The sequence below is a fragment of the Mus musculus genome, chromosome X, assembly GCF_000001635.26.
Source record: "Mus musculus strain C57BL/6J chromosome X, GRCm38.p6 C57BL/6J".
NCBI classification, from domain to species: domain Eukaryota; kingdom Metazoa; phylum Chordata; class Mammalia; order Rodentia; family Muridae; genus Mus; species Mus musculus.
This window is the reverse complement of record NC_000086.7, coordinates 100,696,944-100,716,861: the sequence shown is the minus strand read 5'-3', so window position 1 is coordinate 100,716,861 and position 19,918 is coordinate 100,696,944. Positions and strand designations below refer to the sequence as shown.

Here is a 19,918-nt window from a genome sequence, read left to right as displayed (position 1 = left end):
ATTTTTCGATTTATTTTTATCATTTTTAATTATGTGTATGTGCCTTTGAGTGCAGATGCCTGGAGAGGCTGACAGCCAGGTATGGGATTCCTCCTGGAGCTGGAGTTACATGGACTCATGAGCTGACGGACCTGTACCGAGAACTCAAGCCCTCTGCAAGAACACTAAGTGAGCTTCACCACAAAGCCCACTTTAGCCCGCTGCCATCAAGATTTTAAGGAACTACTAGATGAGTGTGCTTCTTCAGCTCTAAAGCTCAGGGTTAAGGCACAAGAATCAGGAGTCCTGAGTATGACATGGAGGCTTCGGTTTTAGCCCTGAAAGTTAGGCGACTCTTATTGGAGTTTCGCTGATTTCCCCCTAACCAGATCCAACAGGACCTCAAAGGAGGAGTAAAGGCTCTGGTTTGTTGGTGGTTAGTCACTTTCTGCTGCAAGCGCTATGGCCCAGATGAGTCAGGATTCTCCATCATGTTTTGCATACCTGACATTTTAGTGTGCTCAGCAGCTGCTGTTCCTTTTCACTAACTGACTCCTCCAGCTGCTTCTCTGTCATCTGGGATTGCTGCAGCTGGCTGAGAAGGTACAACACCTAAGGAAAGAGAGAGGCAGCACGCGGTGGGGGTGGGGTGGGTATCCCAGGAGTAAGGGGAAAGGATGTTCTCTAGCTCAAGCCCTGGTCCATGGAACTTCCTTGTGAGCTAAAGAGGAAGAATGTCTTGTCTTTTCATGGTCCAAAGTGATAAGCCTAGGAGAGGTGTTAACCTCTCTGCATGTTCACCTGAAACTTTGAGCCAGTGGTTATGAGCCACTTAGACAAGTCTTTTTTGTTTCCGGTTACTTACTTGCAAAATGTGGAAAAGACCACATAAACTTTCGAAGGAAGCTTCATGGGCCACTAGTGCCTGTTTATTTTTCAAATAGTGACAGGGTCCCAGTATAGTCCAGAATGGCTCTAAATTTAAGAGCATTCTTCTGCCTTACCTTCCCAGAGTGCTAGGCTTATAGGCATCAGCACCATGATAGGCAGCTTCTACCCCTTTTAAAAACTAACCAAGCACAGGCAGTGGCCGCCCATGACTCGCCGTAACTCCTTCTCTTGCTCAGTTACCTTTTCTTGGTGCTGTTGCTCCACTTTGACCAGCTCTTCTTTTAACTCTGTCTCTATCTTAGCAAAATGATTTTGCTCCTCAAACAGCATCTTCTGCACGTCAATACAGCTGGCCTTGCTCTGATTCAGGCTGCTTTCTAGTTTGCTCACCAGTATTTTGGAGGAGACGAGCTGAAAAGGTAAGAGAAAGGCATTGCATTTGCAGAAGGATCTATCTTCTCCCATTCTTTGGGCACCTTTCTTGAAACAGTTTGATAAATGTGCTTCCAAGAAAGTCTAAGTCCACTCTCATTTTCCCCCATGTCATGTGGATTCTAATAGTGAACTGAAACACTACTACTGGCTTTAATTGTTTTTATTTTTGGTGTACGTGAGTATTTTCTGCATGTATATCTGTATACAATATGTCTGGTGCCTGCAGAGGCCTAAGGAGGGATGTCAGATCTCCTAGAACTAGACTTACAGATGGTTGTGAGCCACCACATGGGTGCTAGGAATCAAAAGTGGGGTCACTGAACCATCTCTCCAGCCCCTTAAAAGGACCATTTCATTCCTAGGCCATAAGTTGATATTTATGCAAAGACAGGGTAGAAGCCACAACTGGGTCATTTATCTGTTGCTCTGTTTCAAGGTAAGAATAAACCTAACATGGACAGTATCTGACAATTCCAAAATTCTGAAACTTTTAAGTAGATCTTAAATTTTAAAGAGGAATTCACAGGACCCAGCTTATTAGCCAATTCTGTCTCAGAATCTCTGTTTACATGTTAGAACTAAATGGCTTCAAACTCATTAAGATCAGCCTGTCTCTGCCTCCCAAGTGCTGGGATTACAGGTATATACCAACATGCCTGGCAAAAACCTGGAAGTTTGATTGCTGAAATCATAGATCTTTCTAGATATACGTCTTTAGGCAAGACCGATAGATATCCTGTACTGGCCTACTTTGATTTTTAATACTAGCCCAGATAATGAGCAGTATTCCTAAGACTAGTTAGGATTACTTAGCAGAATAAGTCTGTTAGCCCAAGACAAGACTGTATAAAGTGTTGCAATGTGGATCTGGGAACTGTATCGCTTGAGTGATTGCTTTGATTCATCTTCTGACAATTTATGATGAACCCGTACATTTAAGATCAATGAAGAAAGCTGGGTATGGTGGCGCACGCCTTTAATCTTAGCACTCTGGAGGCAGAGGCAGTCAAATCTCTGGGATCTTAGAGGCCAGCCTGGTCTACATAGGGAGATCCAGGACAGCAAAAGGCTACACAGAAACACTCATGTCTCAATAGAAACCAAAAAAAAATCAATTTTCCTTAAAATGAATCTATCTATCTATCTATCTATCTATCTATCTATCTATTTATCTATCTAATGATTAAGTTTTCTCCTTGAGAGGGTGTCTCAAGTTTTTAAATACACATCCCATACATGTTTTTCAAGGTAGTACAATACTTTATGCTTAACCAGTAACAACTTCTGTTTTTTTTTTCCAGTAACAATCAATAGCTCACATAAATGTATACTTGCTATATATATGTCAGGCATGCTGACTATCACATTTCTGATCTTCCTAAGTAATTGGCTTGGACTTACTACTAACCACTGCTTACTCATTAAAGGCTTCAGTGTTGGTATCACTGGGGTTGCTACCAAGAAAAGTAGCTACAGCACTAAGAAAGTGTCCCTTTGCACCTCATACTTCGAGCTCCCCTAGAGCTGTTGCTAAGAAGAATGGTTTTACCTCTCCCACTAAATACTTTATGGCACATTTGGCTTCGAGAATTGTGGCGATACTCTCCCAGCGCTGTTTCGGCCGGTCTTCACTTTCAGCATCCAGCAGCTTTTGCTGTAGGTCCGCAATCTGCGCACTCCTTCAAGGGAGAGAAGAGTGAGATTTACTGTCATCAGCCTTGACAGCAAGGAGAAAGGGAGGAGCTATGAGTAGAAAAGGAAAAGGATTTTATGTGTGGGATGATCAGTTGCAAAGTAAGCCACCTGACTCAAACTTTATGTGGTATTTCTAAACCTGTAACAACAGGAATCCCAAGGAAATATCTGAATGGCTTTAATTTTATTAAATATATACATTGAAACTTAGAAAAAACTCCACCTTTTATTTCTTTCTTTGTGCATATATAGGTTTAGGGGTGAGCACATCATGGTGCGTGAAGTTGCTGTTAGTTCTCTGTCTCATTGTTTTCTCAATTATTTTGTTTAAAGTCAGGTGTCTGTATACTGCATTGTATTTGTGCTGAGGCCTGCCCACCTAGCAGAGCTGGCGCCATTTTGTTCCATGCTCACCAGATATTTCATCTTGTTGCTGCAATATGCCTCCCAGTCACTAACATAGAAAAATAACTTGACTCAGAGCAGGGTCATGCTGACCACATACTGTTATGTTCTATATGTTAGGAGGTTCGTTAATCTTAAGAAAGTCTACAACCATAAGCTTTAGGTAGGACCCATCAAATTGAAGGTAAGTATGAACTGTTATGTCTAAACTGGCTTGAGTCAGAGCCAGCTATCAGCAGTACTTCCAGCACCTGCCTATGAGCTCATTGTGGTTTTGATGGTTTTAGCCTTTATAAGCTGGCCCCGAGACCTGTCCCGCGTGCAGCTTTCAGCTCATGAGCCTGTGTCATTGCCCCAGTCAATCAGTCTTTAGGTGTGTTTAATAAACCATCCTTCTGTGACTGGGATTGGTATTTGTATGGTTTGTGGGGCAACTTCTGGAACCCAACAGTCTGATTATTTTGTTATTTTTATTTTTTCAAGACAAGGTTTTTCTGTATAGCCCTGGTTGTCCCGGAACTTGCTCGGTAGACCAGGTTGGCCTCCAACTCAGATCCGCCTGCCTCTGCGTCCTGAGTGCTGGGATTAAAGGTGTGCGCCACCATTGCCTGGCTCATTTTTTTTTCATTCCTCATATATTCTAGTTTTTAACCTTCTGTCAGATGTGTAGCTGGCAAAGATTTTTTTCCTATCCTATTTGCCTCTTCACTGGAATGATGGTGTCCTTTAACATACAAAAGCTTTTATTTTTTATTTCACGAGGTCCCATTTGTCAACTGTCAAAAGCAGGTGCTTCCAGAGTCCTATTCAGAACACCCTTCCTGTGCCTCTAAGTTGAAATGTGTTCATTCTTTCCTCCTCTATTGAATTATGGTATCAGGGTTTTGAGCTCCTTGGAGTTGTTTTTGTACAAGATAGAGGATCGAGTTTCATTCTTCTTCATGTAGCTAAGCAGTCTGAAATATACCATTTGTTGAAGTGAAGATGTTGCCTTTGCCGCAATGTATACTGTTGGTCCCTTTGGTAAAAAGTTTCTAAGGATCCCCAACTTCATTTTACAGGGAAGAATGGCACTTACCTCAACCAGCATCATAACGACAGTCTGGCACAATGGATCTAATCTATATAGCACAATATTACTTTGAACACACAGGTTCAAAACAGTTAGGTTCTTTGGGGGTTTCTTCCCTGTAAAAATGTTTTGAAAATGAAGGGAACTCTTGAAAAACTGGATTGATGATGCCTATTCGGATTCCAGGCATAACATGTCCTGTTTCAGATACAGCCTCATTACCTGAGCTCCAATTCGGTCTCTAGGCTTTCAATCTGCTTGGCAATAGAATCCTCTGCTCCTGAATCTTGACCATGTATTTCATCGTAGGAAAATGTGCGCCTCTGCAAAAATAGTGGGCAAGAAGGTAGGATTTAAAAGGAAAGAGTCCTCTAGCGCAGTGAGGATTTGCTGGAAATTCCGTGGGGTTATTGACAGCATGTTCCCATGGCACTTACTCGGAGTTTAAGAGGTGGGTTCTCTCCAGATTCTCTTTTCTCTTTGAGTTGTGCCACATCCTGAGCCAGGATCTTTCTCTCTTCAAGAAGGCCATTCAGATGTCGCTTGGCTTCCTCAGTACTGACCATAACCTCAATTTCATTTCCAAGCCAATTCTAGAAGAGAGATCAGTGATGTGTGAGTTGGGGATGAGAACGACATGGGCTAGACCCAGTTGAACTTAATTTCCCTTGGACCAGAGCCTATGAAAGCAGAAGTGAGATTTTTATGTGTGTCGATGTCACTAAAACCATCCCTTCTCTAAGAACTGCTATCAGTAGTATTCCTAGTCACAGAGGCTTTGTATAGCAAACTTTTCTCTAGCTATCCTACTACTATTTATTGGTCTCTATAATATTTGGGATTTTTTTTGCCATTCACTAGTCATGACATGTTTAAAGTAGATGGTGGCTAAGGGGCTGGAGAGATGGCTCTGCAGTTAAGGGCACATACTACTCTTCCAGAGGAGCCACGTTTGGTTCCCAGTACTTATGTCAGGTAGCTCGTAAGTACCTGTAACTTAAGCTCCTAGGGATCTATGCCTTTGGCCTCCCTCAAACATCTGCACTCATGTGCAAACAGCCACATGCACACACATTAAATATAATGAAATAAAATAAAGTATAAATAAAGTAGATGGAAAGGCTTTTAAAAATATAATTATTTTAATTGACTTTTTAGACACAGTAACTTTGAAGGCTGGACATAGCTTACTGGTAAGCTCACGTTCAAAATTTAGCCCCCAATACCAAAAAGGGAAAAGGAAAACAACCAACCGAACCAAACAGATAAATAACCGATCAAACCAACCGCAAATTTGAGTTGGAGAAAGCTCTCAGAGGAAAGAGACCTGTGTAAATTCAAACCAGACAAAATTCTAGGGGGTGGAAAGAGGGCTTAAAGTCCTGGTGCTACGGACAGCTATCAGGTGATGAAGAGTGAGTGTGCTTTAGCTCCTGTTAGGCAGACCATACCCCTATGGATGGACACAGAGCAGAGTATTTGGGCAGCACAAGTTGGACTGGTGGGGTTAAAATAAAAACAAGGACATGAAGTTGGTTGGGTAGGGAATTGCAGGTGGGTCTGACAGGAGATGGCAGGGGAAAGGCGCATATGATCCAAATACATTATACAAAATTGTCAAAGTATTAGCAAAGACATGTAAACGGACAGCTACCTCAAAGTCCCAGTGAGCACTGCTGAGAGTATTGAGGCTGATGACAGAGCTATAGTATACTAATTAGTTACTGATAAAAAGAAAGTTGGAGAGACCAAATTTGTATCAGATAAGTAGAATCCCTATATAAGACTACTATCATGGATAAAAGAGCCCATTTCATGAGGGAGAAAATAATTCTCAATACAAAGCACCCATATCTGTGAAACAATTATCTTTAAGTCAACGAAGACAACTGAAGCAACAATTTGCTATTTATGAGAAACACACTTTAAAAATAAATGCATAGTTGGGAGGTGGTGGCACACGCCTTTAATCCCAGCACTTGGGAGGCAGGGGCAGGCGGATTTCTGAGTTCGAGGCCAGCCTGGTCTACAGAGTGAGTTCCAGGACAGCCAGGGCTACACAGAGAAACCCTGTCTTGAAAAACCCAAAAAAAAGAATGCATAATAAACTAAAATTCAAAGGGTGTAAAATCACCATGCTGACACTAATCAAAGAGAGCTGGAGCATATGTAGCAGAGGATGGTCTAGTCGGTCATCAATGGGAAGAGAGGCCCTTGGTCCTGTGAAGGCTGGATGCCTCAGTGTAGGGGAATGCCAGAGCTAGGAAGTGGGAGTGGGTGGGCTGGGGAGCAGGGGGAGGGGAGAGGGGATAGGGGACTTTCAGAGGGGAAACCAGGAAAGGGGATAACATTTGAAATATAAATAAAGAAAATATCTAATAAAAAAACAGGACAGAAAAAAGCAAGCTCAAGTGATTGCATTACTAGTAGAGGTAGAGAAGGCAGGCATGATGGTGCACACCTATGTTGTTATGCTCAGGAGGCTAAGGCAGACAGCATCTTGGCAGTGAGGCAAATCTGAACCTCAAAAATTCTGACTCAAAAAGCACAACAAGGGGCTGGAGAGACAGTTCAGTGGAGGACTCAGGGTCAAGTCCTAGTACCCACAGAGTGCCTCACAACTCTCTGTAACTCTAGCTCCATTAGCCCCAAGGCTCTCTCCTGGCCTCCCCAGGCACCAGGCACCATGGGGTGCACAGAAGCAAATGCAGGCAAACACTCAAACACATAAAATAAAGCAAGAACTTCTAAAAGCAACATGAAACCAATAAAAAAAAACAGGCAGACTTTAGAAGAAAATATTACGAAGAATAAAGACGTTAATTTCAAGCTGGGCGTGGTGGCGCACTCCTTTAATCCCAGCACTTGGGAGGCAGAAGCAGGCAGATTTCTGAGTTCGAGGCCAGCCTGGTCTACAAAGTGAGTTCCAGGTCAGCCAGGGCTATACAGAGAAACCCTGTCCTGAAAAACCAAAAGTTAATTTCATAAAAATGAAGAAGCCAATTAATTCTATCTCTTTTCTTTCCATCAACACAGTCTTGCTATGTAGCTCTGGCAGGCTTGAAACTCGGTATGTAGAACAGGCTGAACCCAAATTTGGTATGATTCTCCTGCCTCTGTTTCCCAAGTGCTGGGATTACAGACATGAGAGACCTTGGCTGGGTGAACACCAGAGCTCCCACGTGGCTCATGTTTCACAAGGGGCAACAACATGGCTCCATACCGTGCTATGAAGCAGAAGTCAGCATTCATTTTTGATATTGTGTTATATGTTTTCACATCCCATCATATGCACAAGATACCTATTGTGTCTCATACTTATATATTTTGTTTTTAATTTTCAGTATTGTATTTAATATATTTCATTAGATCTTAATCATTTAGCACACTTTTTGTTAGATGATTTTGTCCAATTCTAGGTAATGTGTGTTAGCATACTTAAGGTATACAAGGCCGAACTGTGCATTTTCAACTTTAAATATTGGTGTTTATATTTATATTAACCATATATGTTAATCATATATATGTATATATAAACAGTGATATAGCTTATGAAATTTTTGTTAATTATACTTGGTTTTTTACTTTTTCTTGATCAGGAAAGCCAGGGGCTTATGAAAAAGCCAACTCTTTTCTTACAGATGGTTATCATGGGAGACTTGATGTTTATGTATATTTCACCATAAAAATTTTACTTAAATGTAGTGCTTTTTGAAATGGGGTGCTACTATGCAGCCTATTACTATGCTGCCTCAGTTCTCCAAAGTGCTAGGGCCTATCAAAATTAATAACAATTAAAAAACAACCTCATTCATGAATTTCTCCTCTGGTCTTTATTCATCTTTTCCTTCTGCTTACTTTGTGTTTCACTTGACTGCCTTTGCTAAAGAACGGGTGCAGTCTTTTCTCCCCTGAGTCTATCTGTCAAGGGGGCTTCAAGGGAGACTAGGTGTGAGTGGGTGGACTCAGTCGGGAAGATTTACCATCAGTGTGGATGGCTACCGCCCCAACCAGGCTGGAGTCCCAGCTAGAACAAAACTGACAGAGAGAGAAGGATTCCTGTCTTTCCTGGAACTGGGACACGGAGCTTCAAGCACTTTGGTCTTTGGACTCCAGGGCTTCTATCAACACCCCCAGATTCTCAAGCCTTTGCCTATGACCGAGAGTTACACAACCAGTTTCCTGGTTTCGAAGCTATCAGCCTTAGACTGAACTGTGATACTGGTGTGCTGGATCTCTAGCCTGCAGATGAACCACTATGGACCTTTTGACCTCCATGGCCATGTGAGCCATGTATCGTCATAAATCTTTTGTATAGATTGGTTCTGTTTCTCTGGAAAAACTAATACAATTTAAAATTATTAGTTGGGTGTGGTAGTTGGCGACTATACTCCCAGCACTATGGAGGCTGAAGCAGGAGGGCTGCCACAAGTTAGAGACTAGCCAGCCTGGGCCCACACTACCAGCCCAGACCATCCTTTGTCTAAAGAAAAGGACAAAAAAAAAAAGTTAGTCAAAAGCACTTAAAAACTGACTGGATTAACAAGCCATAGTAAATCCATGCAACAGAATGTGACTCAGAGAGATAAATATGCAAATAAAGAACAAACTATTGAGACAAACAGCACAGATGACTCTCAAATGCATCACATTGAAAGAAGTCACATTTTATGTTATTAATGTCAGTTATGCTTTAATAAAATAAACTGGGTTAAAAAATGTTATTTGCCCTCCTAGTAGGCTAAAGCATGCAAACCATAAGTTATTTTAATAAAGGAAAACTCCTGAAAAAATAAAATCAATTTTTAATAAAAAAGTATTTATTTTTATGTATATGGGTGTTTTGCCTGCCTATGTACCACATGTTTTCTTGGTACTGGCTGGGGCAAGAAGAGGATGTCTGCCTCCAGCTTAGAGTTACAGATGGTTAAGATGTGGTGCTGGGAACTGAATCTTGGTCCTCTGGAAGAACAACCAGTGCTTTTAACCACTGAGCCACCTTTCCAGTCCCCTTCATGTAGATAAAACCCTTAATATTCTTACATCTTAGCTATAAATTCTATGTAATCCCAATGAAACTTGTAGTAGACTTGTCAGAAATTTCTAAGCCAGTTCTAAACTTCAGGTAGAAATGCAGAGAACTTGTTTCTCTAAAAAGAAAAAAGAATGAAGGACTTATAGGACTTACACAATCTGATGTTTTCAAAGTCAAGGGATAGTGTTTGACATTTTAGTAGTAGCATAAAAGTAGGCATGTAGATCAATGTGATAGAATTTACAAATAGATTGCAGGCATATATTTCTGACAGAGGTACCATGATTAAAAATACACAATTCAAGAAGAAAATTCAAGGAGGAAATCTTAGCAATCCTGGGTTTACTAGAGATCTCAAATAAACACAAAGACTATGAATCATAAAAAGTAAGGATCAATACACTGAATGATATCAGCTAAAACCCTGCCTTGGGGATGGTGCTGCATGCCTGTAATCCTGGAACTTGGGTGTGAAAGATTTACACAATTTGAAGAGAAACCAGAGTATAACTCTAGCACTTGGGAGGTAGAAGCAGGAAGACCAAGAGTTCAAGGTCATCCATAGCTACACAGTGAATTTGAGGCCAGCCAAGAATACACAAAGACTGCCCAACAAAGAAAAGTAAGTAGCTAGCTTTGGTATTCAAAAGATTCTATTTAAAAATGAATAAAAACAAAACAAAACAAAAAGTCACAGCCTAAGAAAAAATAATTGTAAACCACAAGGTCATCTGTTGGATATATTTCCAAGTTATAGAAAGAATTCAAATTTTATTAAAAGTACAAGTCAATCAAAAGAAGAGAAAATATTTGGATACTTTACACAATAACACACACACACACACACACACACACACACACACACACACGTGTACACCTCTGTGGGTTTGAGGCCAGCCTGTTCTACATAGTGAGTTCTAGAATAGGCAGGACTACATAGAGAGACCCTTTCTGGAAACAAACAAACAAAAAGCCAAAGAAACAAGAAACAAAAAGCAAGTAAAATAAGACATATATGGTTCCCACAAAAACTTGGTATGTGAATATTCAGCACAGTATCTGTAATAGCCCAAACTGGAAAGAACTCAAATGACCACCAGTAGGTGATCCGACAAGTTAAGGCTTATCAATACGACAAATGGGACATCTCTCAGTAATAAAAGTAATTTATGTATGTAATCATATGGACGAACGTGAAAATAACTATGCTGAATAAGAGAACCATGTAATTCCATCTTATTAAAGTTATAAAAGTTAAAAAAAAAAACCTATAGTGACCAAAAATCTCTGTTTTGCTTTTTCAAGATAGGGTTTCTCTGTGCATATCCCTGGGTGTCCTGAAACTCACTATATAGTCCAGGTTGACCTTTAACTCACAGAGATCTGCCTGCTTCTGCCTTCCCAGTGCTGGGATTAGAGGCATGCGCCACCACCACCTGGTTATATTTGGGGTTTTAAAATTTAAATTGCCTTTAATTTTAGATTAACTTACCATGTCTGAGTGTTTGTGCCTCTCTCTCTCTCTCTCTCTCTCTCTGTGTGTGTGTGTGTGTGTGTGTGTGTGTGTGTTTAGGAACCATTGGAGCTCTCCGTGGAGTTCCTCGTTTCTCGGCTCAGCTTTCCACATGCTGGGAGGGTCATAGGTATGCGACAGAACCCGGCCAGAGAGCACATCTGATGCACTGGTTACTTTTCTCATTGCTTTGACTAAACCCCTGACAAGAGCAGCTTAAGGAATGGTTCATTGCTTTTCCCAGTTTGATGGCAGCCAGCTCCCCAAGGCAGGAGGAGGAGGTGGGTGGTCACACTGTGCTGAATGTCAGAGAGCAGAGAGGAATAGTCACATCAGCTTCCTGCTTCCCGCTTCCCTTGGATTCAGTCTAAGAGCCCAGTCCATGGGATGGTGTGACCCAGCATTTCATCAAACTGTTTACTATAAACCATTCACTGTATGTCAACTACACCAGAATAAAATAGTAACTAAGCTATGCCAGGCAGGGATACACAGAATTCTCTCTTCTTTATTTTTTTGATCCTAAATTTTTTTAATTATTATTTTTCCATCTATTTTTTTCATTCATTCACTCTACACCCTGATCTCAGCTCCCCTCTCTTCCCAGTCTCTCTCCCACATGGCCCTTCTGCCATCACCCCTCTCCTTCAGCTCTGAGAAGGGAGAGGTCTCTCCTGGGTACCAACCCACCCTGCACATTGAGTCGCTGCAGGACTAGGCTCATCTTCTCCCACTGAGGCCAGACTAGGAGGCCCAGTTAGGGGAACGGGATCCGCAGGCAGCTTGTTCTTTGACAGCACATTGAAGATGTATCTTTTGGAAAATAAGGATTTCAGGCAGACCTTCCAATTCTGTATTTACTTTTAAATCAGAGGAAAGTTATTTCCTATTCCCAGTGCATGGAAGGAGAATAGCAGTTCGAGGTGTTCATACCTTCATTCTAGCTGCAGTGCTTTCCATCCCACGGCTCTGAGTCTCTTTGCGTTTTTCTGCAACCTCCTTTTGCTTTTGCAGAGCATCCTTAAGACGTTTGTTGGCAGCTGCTGCCTAAAAACAAAAGGCCGAGTGGTTATGCTGAAGGACATTTTAATTTGTAGCATCTCAGCAAACAAATTCTAGGTTTCAATTCCTAAAGGAACCAGGTTTTAAGTTACCATGGACATGATAATTGATGAATAGCTACTGCTTCAGAATGCGCAAGAGGACAGGTATATTTAAAGAAAATCCCACAGGCTAAAACTGTCTGGGAATGTCATGTATTGTCAGTAGTCTGTTTTGTTTTTGTTAGAAAAAAGCCATATTAGAAAGAAAAATTCACATTTGAATGATACAGTTTTCAGCCCAGGTTTTATTTGTTCACAGGCCATACTAGATAAAAAGAGATCAAGATTTTGGACTTACTCAGCTTGCATGGTGGTGCACGCTCATAATCCCAGCATTTAGGAGGTAGAGTCCAGGACTAGGTGTTTAAGGCTGTCCTTAGCCTTATAATGAGTACAATGTAGCCTGGACTACATAAGTTCTGGTTTCAGAAAAAAACCAAAGAAACCAGAAACCAAGAACAAATCCACTAGCAAAACCAACCAGGGGAAACGATTCATGAATTTTGCTAGCCAATATTAACGTCCCGTTTCCTAATACACTTTGAGAGCATGTTTAAGTATGAAGATGACAGTGCTTGTGGCCCAGCAGACTGGCTTTTCTTACCTACCTCCTCAGTTTTACGTCTGAGCACATTAGACTGCTTCTGAAAGTTTCTTTCAAGTTTGAGCAGCTCATATTGCCTTTTACGATCCTGATAACAACAACAACAACAAAAACAGATCTTAACTGATGTTCAGGTAACTAAAATAAATCCTTAAACCAAGAAGCCTTCCCAGATGTCCTTTATATTTAAGGCTTAGTACAATTCTATGAGTTGCCTTTATCGTCTTTTATCAGAATTAGGAACTGGAAGTTCTAGAAACTAGGTTTGCATATACATAAAGATCCTTGTCTTCCTCAGCTTATTGTTCTGTAGCCAAATTCTCAGACTTAAGTCAATTATAAAAATTACCATAGAAAGTGAGATCTGAAAGGAACCAAAGATCATCCCATGAACCGCCTTATCCACATAGGTTGTTATTGATAGAGCTAGAACTCAGGTCATCTGATGAATAGATCAGTACTCTTATCTCCAACTGTATGAGTCGATTGGTCATAAAACCCAGCAGTTGGGAAAAAGGAGAACACAGCCAGACACCTAAAATTAGGACAGCTCCAGTGAAAGGAGCTTTTCGTTTCTGAACAAGTCTAGCATACTCTGTATATATCCTCTCTGCTCAGAGATGAAACACTAGGGCATCTCACCCGCTTCAAACAACTACACACTGATTGCTTGGCCCCTTCCCTATCTTCCTAATCCACTAAGATTTCTGGTTCAACTTGTTGCTTACCCAATCTGGATGGCATGGTCAGCCATTCTAGTCCTATATTTGCTAGTGTACATACAAGAACTCTTAGGAGATGGTCAATACAGTTGAACTCAAGGGTATTTTTGGAGACTTTTTATCTCATATTATTTTCTTACTGTTTTTCCCATATATATGATATATATATGATAGTTTCAAATTTTGTGTTTTTAAGTTTGTGTGTATGTGTGTTTCTGTGTACATATTTCTTGCACTTAAAGAAATTATTCTGGCTTGTTTTGCTGGCCTGTTTGTTTCCTAAAGAGGGGGTGGGGAGGGAGAGAGGGGGGCATGGAGTTGGTGATTATTGCATGAAAAAAATTTCAATAACAAAAAGAGTTGAACATGCGGATTCTTGGTAGTAAGCAAATGTGGGCATGAGGTACACTGGTTTTAAGTTCACCTTTTGAAATTATTTGATCCTGAAAATTATAACATGTAACTGTTTAAAAACGGAATGAAGTCTTCAAATGATCCTGCATCCACAATAAATTAAAAGCTTTGATTTAAAAGAGAGCTATTAATTTCACCAGTGGGGACTGTAGCTTAGTGGCAGAATGCTTGCCACCAGCATGAAGTCTTAGATTTAATTCTGAGAAGCAGGGAAAAGAAGAAGACAGCTATTCATTTTATACAACGAATGTGATATTTATATAATAGGTCCAGCGCTAGGTTCTGGGATGCAGATGTGAACATGACCTGGTTAGTTCTCCCACAGACAGAAACTGCAAGCAAATATAAACAACATGTCATTATAACAGAGTACAATACAACTGTAGAATTGTGGTTAATCCTATTTTAACAGGTTATGTGTTAATATGAGGCCAAGGGAATTAAACAGCTAGGAGACTGAACTAGTTGAGACACAAGCAAACCAACACTCTCCCCACCATGAAGCTGCTTGGAAGAGATGGTAGTGCTTCTAGTTGTCCTTACATTTTACTTGGAATTACTTCCCACTGCTGGCCTGAAAACTCTCGCCTATTTAACCCAGTGTCATCCTTCCTTTTCTTGTCCTTACTTTTGACAACTTCAGTATCATCAGCACTCCCAGTACCCCTTACTGAGCAGCCTCACCCTTTTCAGTCTTTGTGCTTTCATTTTGTGTGAAATAAAGGGAGTCTCTGTATTTATATTTATTTATAACAAAAATGAAGATTCTTGGCAATTCAGCATACCCATGATTGTAAGTATTAACGTAACACTTTACAGACAAGCCCTCTTCTTTTGTGGCACTTTTACTGAGATAATTAATGCATGATATCATTTAATCACGTAATGTATGATTCACGGCTTTTGGCATATTCATAGAGTTGATGTAAAAATCAACACCATAATCCAAGTGTTGCCACATTTTCATTTCCATAGAAAGAAATCTCATGTTCTTTACCCATGACACCACAACCCTGTCACTGGACCTACTATGCCAATTCTGGGTATTTCCTATATTAATATATCATTATTTGTTAATGGCTTCTTTCACTTAGCACAGTATTTTCAAGGTTTGTCCATATGGCAGTATATGCCAGTATTAAACTTCTTTTCAAGGTCATAACATTCTACTCGATGCATATTTTCATTTCATACTCACTGATAAACTCAAGTTTGCCCCCATATTTTTGGCAAATATCACTTCTGTCCTACGAACATAACACATACAAGTTTTACATGGGCATGCCTTTAGACCTTCTCAGTAGACAGAACAAGGAGTGGAATCACGGGATCATACAGTACCTCTACATTGTTTATCCTAACTGCCAACTTTGTCACAGCAGCTATACCATTTTGCCATCCTACCAGCAAACAGATGATGTTTCTAATTCTGTATTCTTGCCAAACCTTGCCCTTTTTTTCCACAATAATTATCTTCGTGGTTGTGAAATGGTATGTCACTGTGGTTTCCATTTGCATTTTCCTGGTGGCAAATGACAATGACTACCTTTTGTGTGAACTCTACTGCTTTGTTCATTCTATAACTAGATTATGCTTATTGGGAGGTAAGTTTATATATATATATTGCCATTTTTATGACTTATGAATACTTTCTACCATTTTGTGTACTATGTTCAAGCTGGTATTGTTTACAGTGCAAAGGCTTTTTATGTTTGTCTAATATATTTCTTTGACTATGCCTTAGGTATTCCATTAAAAATAAAAACCCATTTACCTAATCAAAACCCACAAAGACTCATACTTATGCTTTCTTCTAAGAGATTTGTAGTTTTAGCTCTTATAAATATTTGAATTTGATTATTTGTTTATTTTGGATATGTGTGTGAGTGCCCAGTATGGGGTCAGAGGGGAACCTGTTTGAGTCACTTCTCTCCTACTCTGTGGTCCCCAGCTAACAAACTCTCAACAGTGAGAGATACTTGAGCTATCTCACTGGGTTACAAAGAGACTTTTATATGGTTTGATTTAATTTTATATATGTTATAAGGCACATCCCAACTTTAGTACATGATTATCTGGTTGACTTGGCATTATATGATGGAAGGATTGTTCTTTGTGTATATTGTGTATATGCAAATGAATTTGTGTGAGGATGTGTGAACATACATATGTGTGCACATGCAGGTGGAGGGGAGTCTTAAGTATTATTTCTTAGGAGCAATCTATTTTGCTTTTGAGACATGGTCTCTCACTGGGACCTATGGCTTATAGAACAGCTCAGGCTGGTTGGGTATTGAGCACCTCCCCATTGAAAAGACTTCATTGAAATTTCTTCATTGAGTTGCCTTGGCAACCTTGTGATGTAGCTCAGTGGCAGAGCCGCTGCTTTGAATTGCCTTGGCACTGTTGCTGAAAATCAATTGGGTCACCAGGTCTGGTGTCACACGCCTGTAAATTCCACAACTACCCAGGGATTGGGATAAGGCAAGTGACAGGTCAGTCTGTACAACTCAGTGAGATTGGAGTTGGAAAAAGAAAAAGAAAAAGAAAAAGAAAATATATTACAAAGAAAACGTGGACTGGGAAGGGGGTGGGGGTCAGGGAGGAATTAGGTAAAGAAATGTGGGTAGGAGTAAATAAGATGGAAATGCACTGTAGTTGTGTATGAAATTTCTAAAGAATAAATTTAATTTATTAATACATTTCATTTTTTTAAGTTTAGTTTCTAATTTCTTAAAAATTAAATTAAAAAAAAAAGTAAGACCAGGGGTGAGGATGTAGTTCAGCAGTAGAGCTTAATACGGGCAAGGCTCCAAGTCCAGTCCCCGATGCTGACACTCGGGTAACACAACTGATTTCCAACCCTAAGCCACAGATATGTGTCTATGTTTACGCACTAACAGTCATATTTCTTTCTGATCACTCTAAAACTCCATTTGAATTTTAGGATTTTAGCTTGTGAATTTCTGTGAAAAAGTCAGATGGGTTTTGTTTTTCCCTAACGCTTCTGACTGCCCCATGCTAGGCAAGCATCTTATCATTGAAATTTGGACTACAATTGTCTTGAATCTGCAAACATCTCAGGGATAGTCTATATTTAGAATATCAGATCTTTCTGCCCATGAATATGATATATCTTTTCTTTTATTGGGTTTTTTAATTCAATATTTTGTAGTCTTCAGAGTGAAAATTGAAACATTCTTTTGCTAGTTACTCCTAAGTATTCATATTGATGCTATTCCAAATTGGATGCTTTTGTTATTTTTATGTATACAGAAATACAATTTTTCTGTGTTAAATGTTTGTTTATTGTGCATATATGTTCGGTGTACCATGTACATGTGTGACCCTGAGAAGGAGAGAAGGCAGCATTGGGTTTCTTGGAACTGGAGTTACAGGCAATTGTGAGTTGTTCTGTAGGTGCTGGAAACTGAACCTGGGCCCTCTTCAAGAGCAGTAGGCACTTGCTCAGCCACTGAGTCATCTCTCCATCCCTACAACTTACTTTCTTATATTGACTATGTATCCTGCAACTTTGCTGAACTGATACCTTAGCAGAAATATTTTAGTACACCCTCTAGAATTTTCTATATATTTGAACATGTTGTCTGCAACCAACTTTCCAGGCTAGAACCAATGGGAGAACGTTTACTAGAAGGATGAGAGCAGACATACTTGTTCCTGATCAAAGGGATGTTTTTATTTTCTATCATTAAGTAGAACCTAATGTTGGCAGTAGGTTTTTCTGACTTTGTCAGATTCAGGAAATCATCTTTGAAGTTTGTTTTTATCATCAAACAATGTTGGGTTTTGTGAAATAGGTTTTTGTATGATGTGTGTGAAGATTTTGTATATGTATGTGTTGAGGATTAAAGTAGATGTGTATGTGTGTGCGTGTGCATATGAGAGAGAGAGAGAGAGCGAGCACACTGAATTTTATGATAATTCTGTTTAATAGATGGTCAATTTTTCAAAGGGACTAGTTAGACCAGCAGGATGGCTCAGAGGACGGTGGCACCTGTTGCTAAGCTCAAATATCTGGGTTTGATTCCTGGGACTCACATGCATGTGACTGCGACTTGTCCTCTGATCTTCACATACACGAGATAAATAAATGTTAAAAAAGTAGTGGCTGGACCATTTTACATCCCACTAGTTATGTTTGAGGATCCTGATTTTAACCTATTACCACAAACTTTTTAATTCCAGTGAATATGGGGTGATAATGCACTGTGGTTTCTATGTGTAGTGCATGTGATTTACCACATAGCTCAATTGTCTTCATAAGTGTTATATATTCCACACTCTTTCTTCTCATATTTTGCCCAAGTATAATACATATAAATAGTTTTGCTTGGTTTTGAACTGCTCATTGTTAAGCCTAAAATAAAAAACAAAAACACAAAAAATCCCCCCCCCAAAACCCCCAAAACAGCAACAAAAACCCACATATGGACACTTAGAAAATCCTTCTGAAAAATGCTATGCTAAAAACCTTGCTGGCTCAGCAAGATGGCTCAGTAGGAAAAGGTGCTTGCCACCAAACCTGATGACCTGAGTTCCTGAAATCCACATAATACCAGGAGAAACCTGGCTTCTCAGGCTATTGGTGCCCTCTTCCCTCTGCCCAGTTAGATAAATAGTATTTTTTTAAAAAAGATTTTGCTAAAGGAAGTTTTTTTTTTCCTGATTCCTTGAGCTCCATATCGCCATGAGCAACCAACCATCAGGAGTACGGATTCCCTGGTGACAGCAGTTTCTTTACAACTTTCCCCCTGACCAGTCTCTCATGTATTTAGGGTTAGAAGCATCTGTAACTGGCTGAATTGCTTGTAATATCTTTCTGCTGTTAGCACACTATCACTGGACAGCAGGAAGTGTCCCTGCATAGAAATGGTCCCACAGCAACACTGAATGTGACCAACGTGCTTCAGTGCACATCTTCTGCCTTCTGCTTTCTCTCTCACAATTCCTGGTCCTGGTTTCCCTTCACTGCTTTTTTTCTGAAGTGAATAATTTTCTTGTGTGTTGTTCTTTTTAAAACTATTTTATCTTACTTATTATTGTGTGGAAATATGTACCATGGCACATATGTGGAGGCCAGAGGGACAATCTGTAGAGACAATTCTATACTTCCATTTTTATGTGGCTCTGGAAAATCACTAAGTTGTCAGACTTGGCAGCAAACACCTCTTTTTGTAGTGTTCTTAAATTATTTATTCCATATACTGAAGAAAGCCATGCTTACACTGTGCCTTCTTCCTATATAGACCGGGCATTATTCAAGGATAGAGCTCGTTGATTACTCGGAAAAATGTCCATAGGACCTAGTCAACAGTACCTCATACATGGTAGACACTCAATAGAAAGCTGTTCAGTTCTCGACTGTCACAATTCTGGAGCTCGGAGAAGGCTCATTCCCTGGGCCTCTGAGGAGCTTTAATTAACTTACCCGTTCTTTTAGCTGGATTACTTCTTTGTCTTTTTGCTGCTTCCATTGCCTAAACTTCTCAGCATCCTCTTTCATTTGACGCATTAACTGGACTCGCTGGTTTTTCATCATCTGTAATAACAAATCAAAACTAAGCCAAACCAAACAAAACCAGTGTATTAATCATGTGACTTTATTCTGGGCTGATGTACAGATGGACAGTAAAAAGGGAAAAGTCAAAGCTAAGCTGAGGTCACCAACAAGTGCTGATGATTAAGTTGGTTATCTCTTGCTAAACTTACATGGGGTTTGCCAAGTATAGTCTGTACAAATGAAGACTCAAAAAGTAAGAGAAATATTCCAAAAAGCTGAATTCTGCCCCACATTTACTTTAGTCAAGCTGAATCTCAAGGAAGTATTTTGTTTCCTTTTAAAGATTTATTTTATATTTGATTGTGCGCACGCACGCATGCGTGTGTATGCTCTTAGTGAGGTGTTCAATCCCCTGGAGCTGGAGTGATAGGTTGCAAACCACTTGATGTGGGTGTTGGGAATGGAATTTGGATTCCCTGAGTCATCTCTCCAGACTCTTAAAAAAAGAAAGAAGAATTTTTTGAGA

At 40.0% G+C, this 19,918-nt stretch overlaps 1 protein-coding gene and 1 long non-coding RNA gene across 6 annotated transcripts in view; one reads left to right on the top strand and one right to left on the bottom strand.

Annotated features, from left to right (window-relative positions):
* Kif4 (kinesin family member 4) overlaps nucleotides 1-19,918 on the bottom strand; it is a 101,207-nt gene that overhangs the window by 10,410 nt on the left and 70,879 nt on the right. For all 4 annotated transcript variants that reach the window (NM_008446.2, XM_006527855.4, XM_011247528.3 and 1 more), the window contains 8 exons: nucleotides 19,321-19,431; nucleotides 12,737-12,820; nucleotides 11,959-12,072; nucleotides 4,915-5,070; nucleotides 4,700-4,800; nucleotides 2,855-2,984; nucleotides 1,111-1,281; nucleotides 484-591 (listed from right to left, as the gene is read on the bottom strand). In NM_008446.2, the coding sequence (NP_032472.2) occupies nucleotides 484-591; nucleotides 1,111-1,281; nucleotides 2,855-2,984; nucleotides 4,700-4,800; nucleotides 4,915-5,070; nucleotides 11,959-12,072; nucleotides 12,737-12,820; nucleotides 19,321-19,431 (975 nt within the window). The remainder of the gene's footprint in view (nucleotides 1-483; nucleotides 592-1,110; nucleotides 1,282-2,854; nucleotides 2,985-4,699; nucleotides 4,801-4,914; nucleotides 5,071-11,958; nucleotides 12,073-12,736; nucleotides 12,821-19,320; nucleotides 19,432-19,918) is intronic.
* Nucleotides 1-19,918, top strand: part of Gm52438 — a 64,660-nt gene that overhangs the window by 12,307 nt on the left and 32,435 nt on the right. The window contains exon 3 of one of the 2 annotated variants that reach the window (XR_003953095.1): nucleotides 56-2,861. The exons of the other annotated variant lie outside the window; for it this stretch is intronic. This is a non-coding gene — a long non-coding RNA (predicted gene, 52438). Of the gene's footprint in view, nucleotides 1-55; nucleotides 2,862-19,918 lie in introns of those variants that run through there. 2 annotated transcript variants of the gene reach the window in all.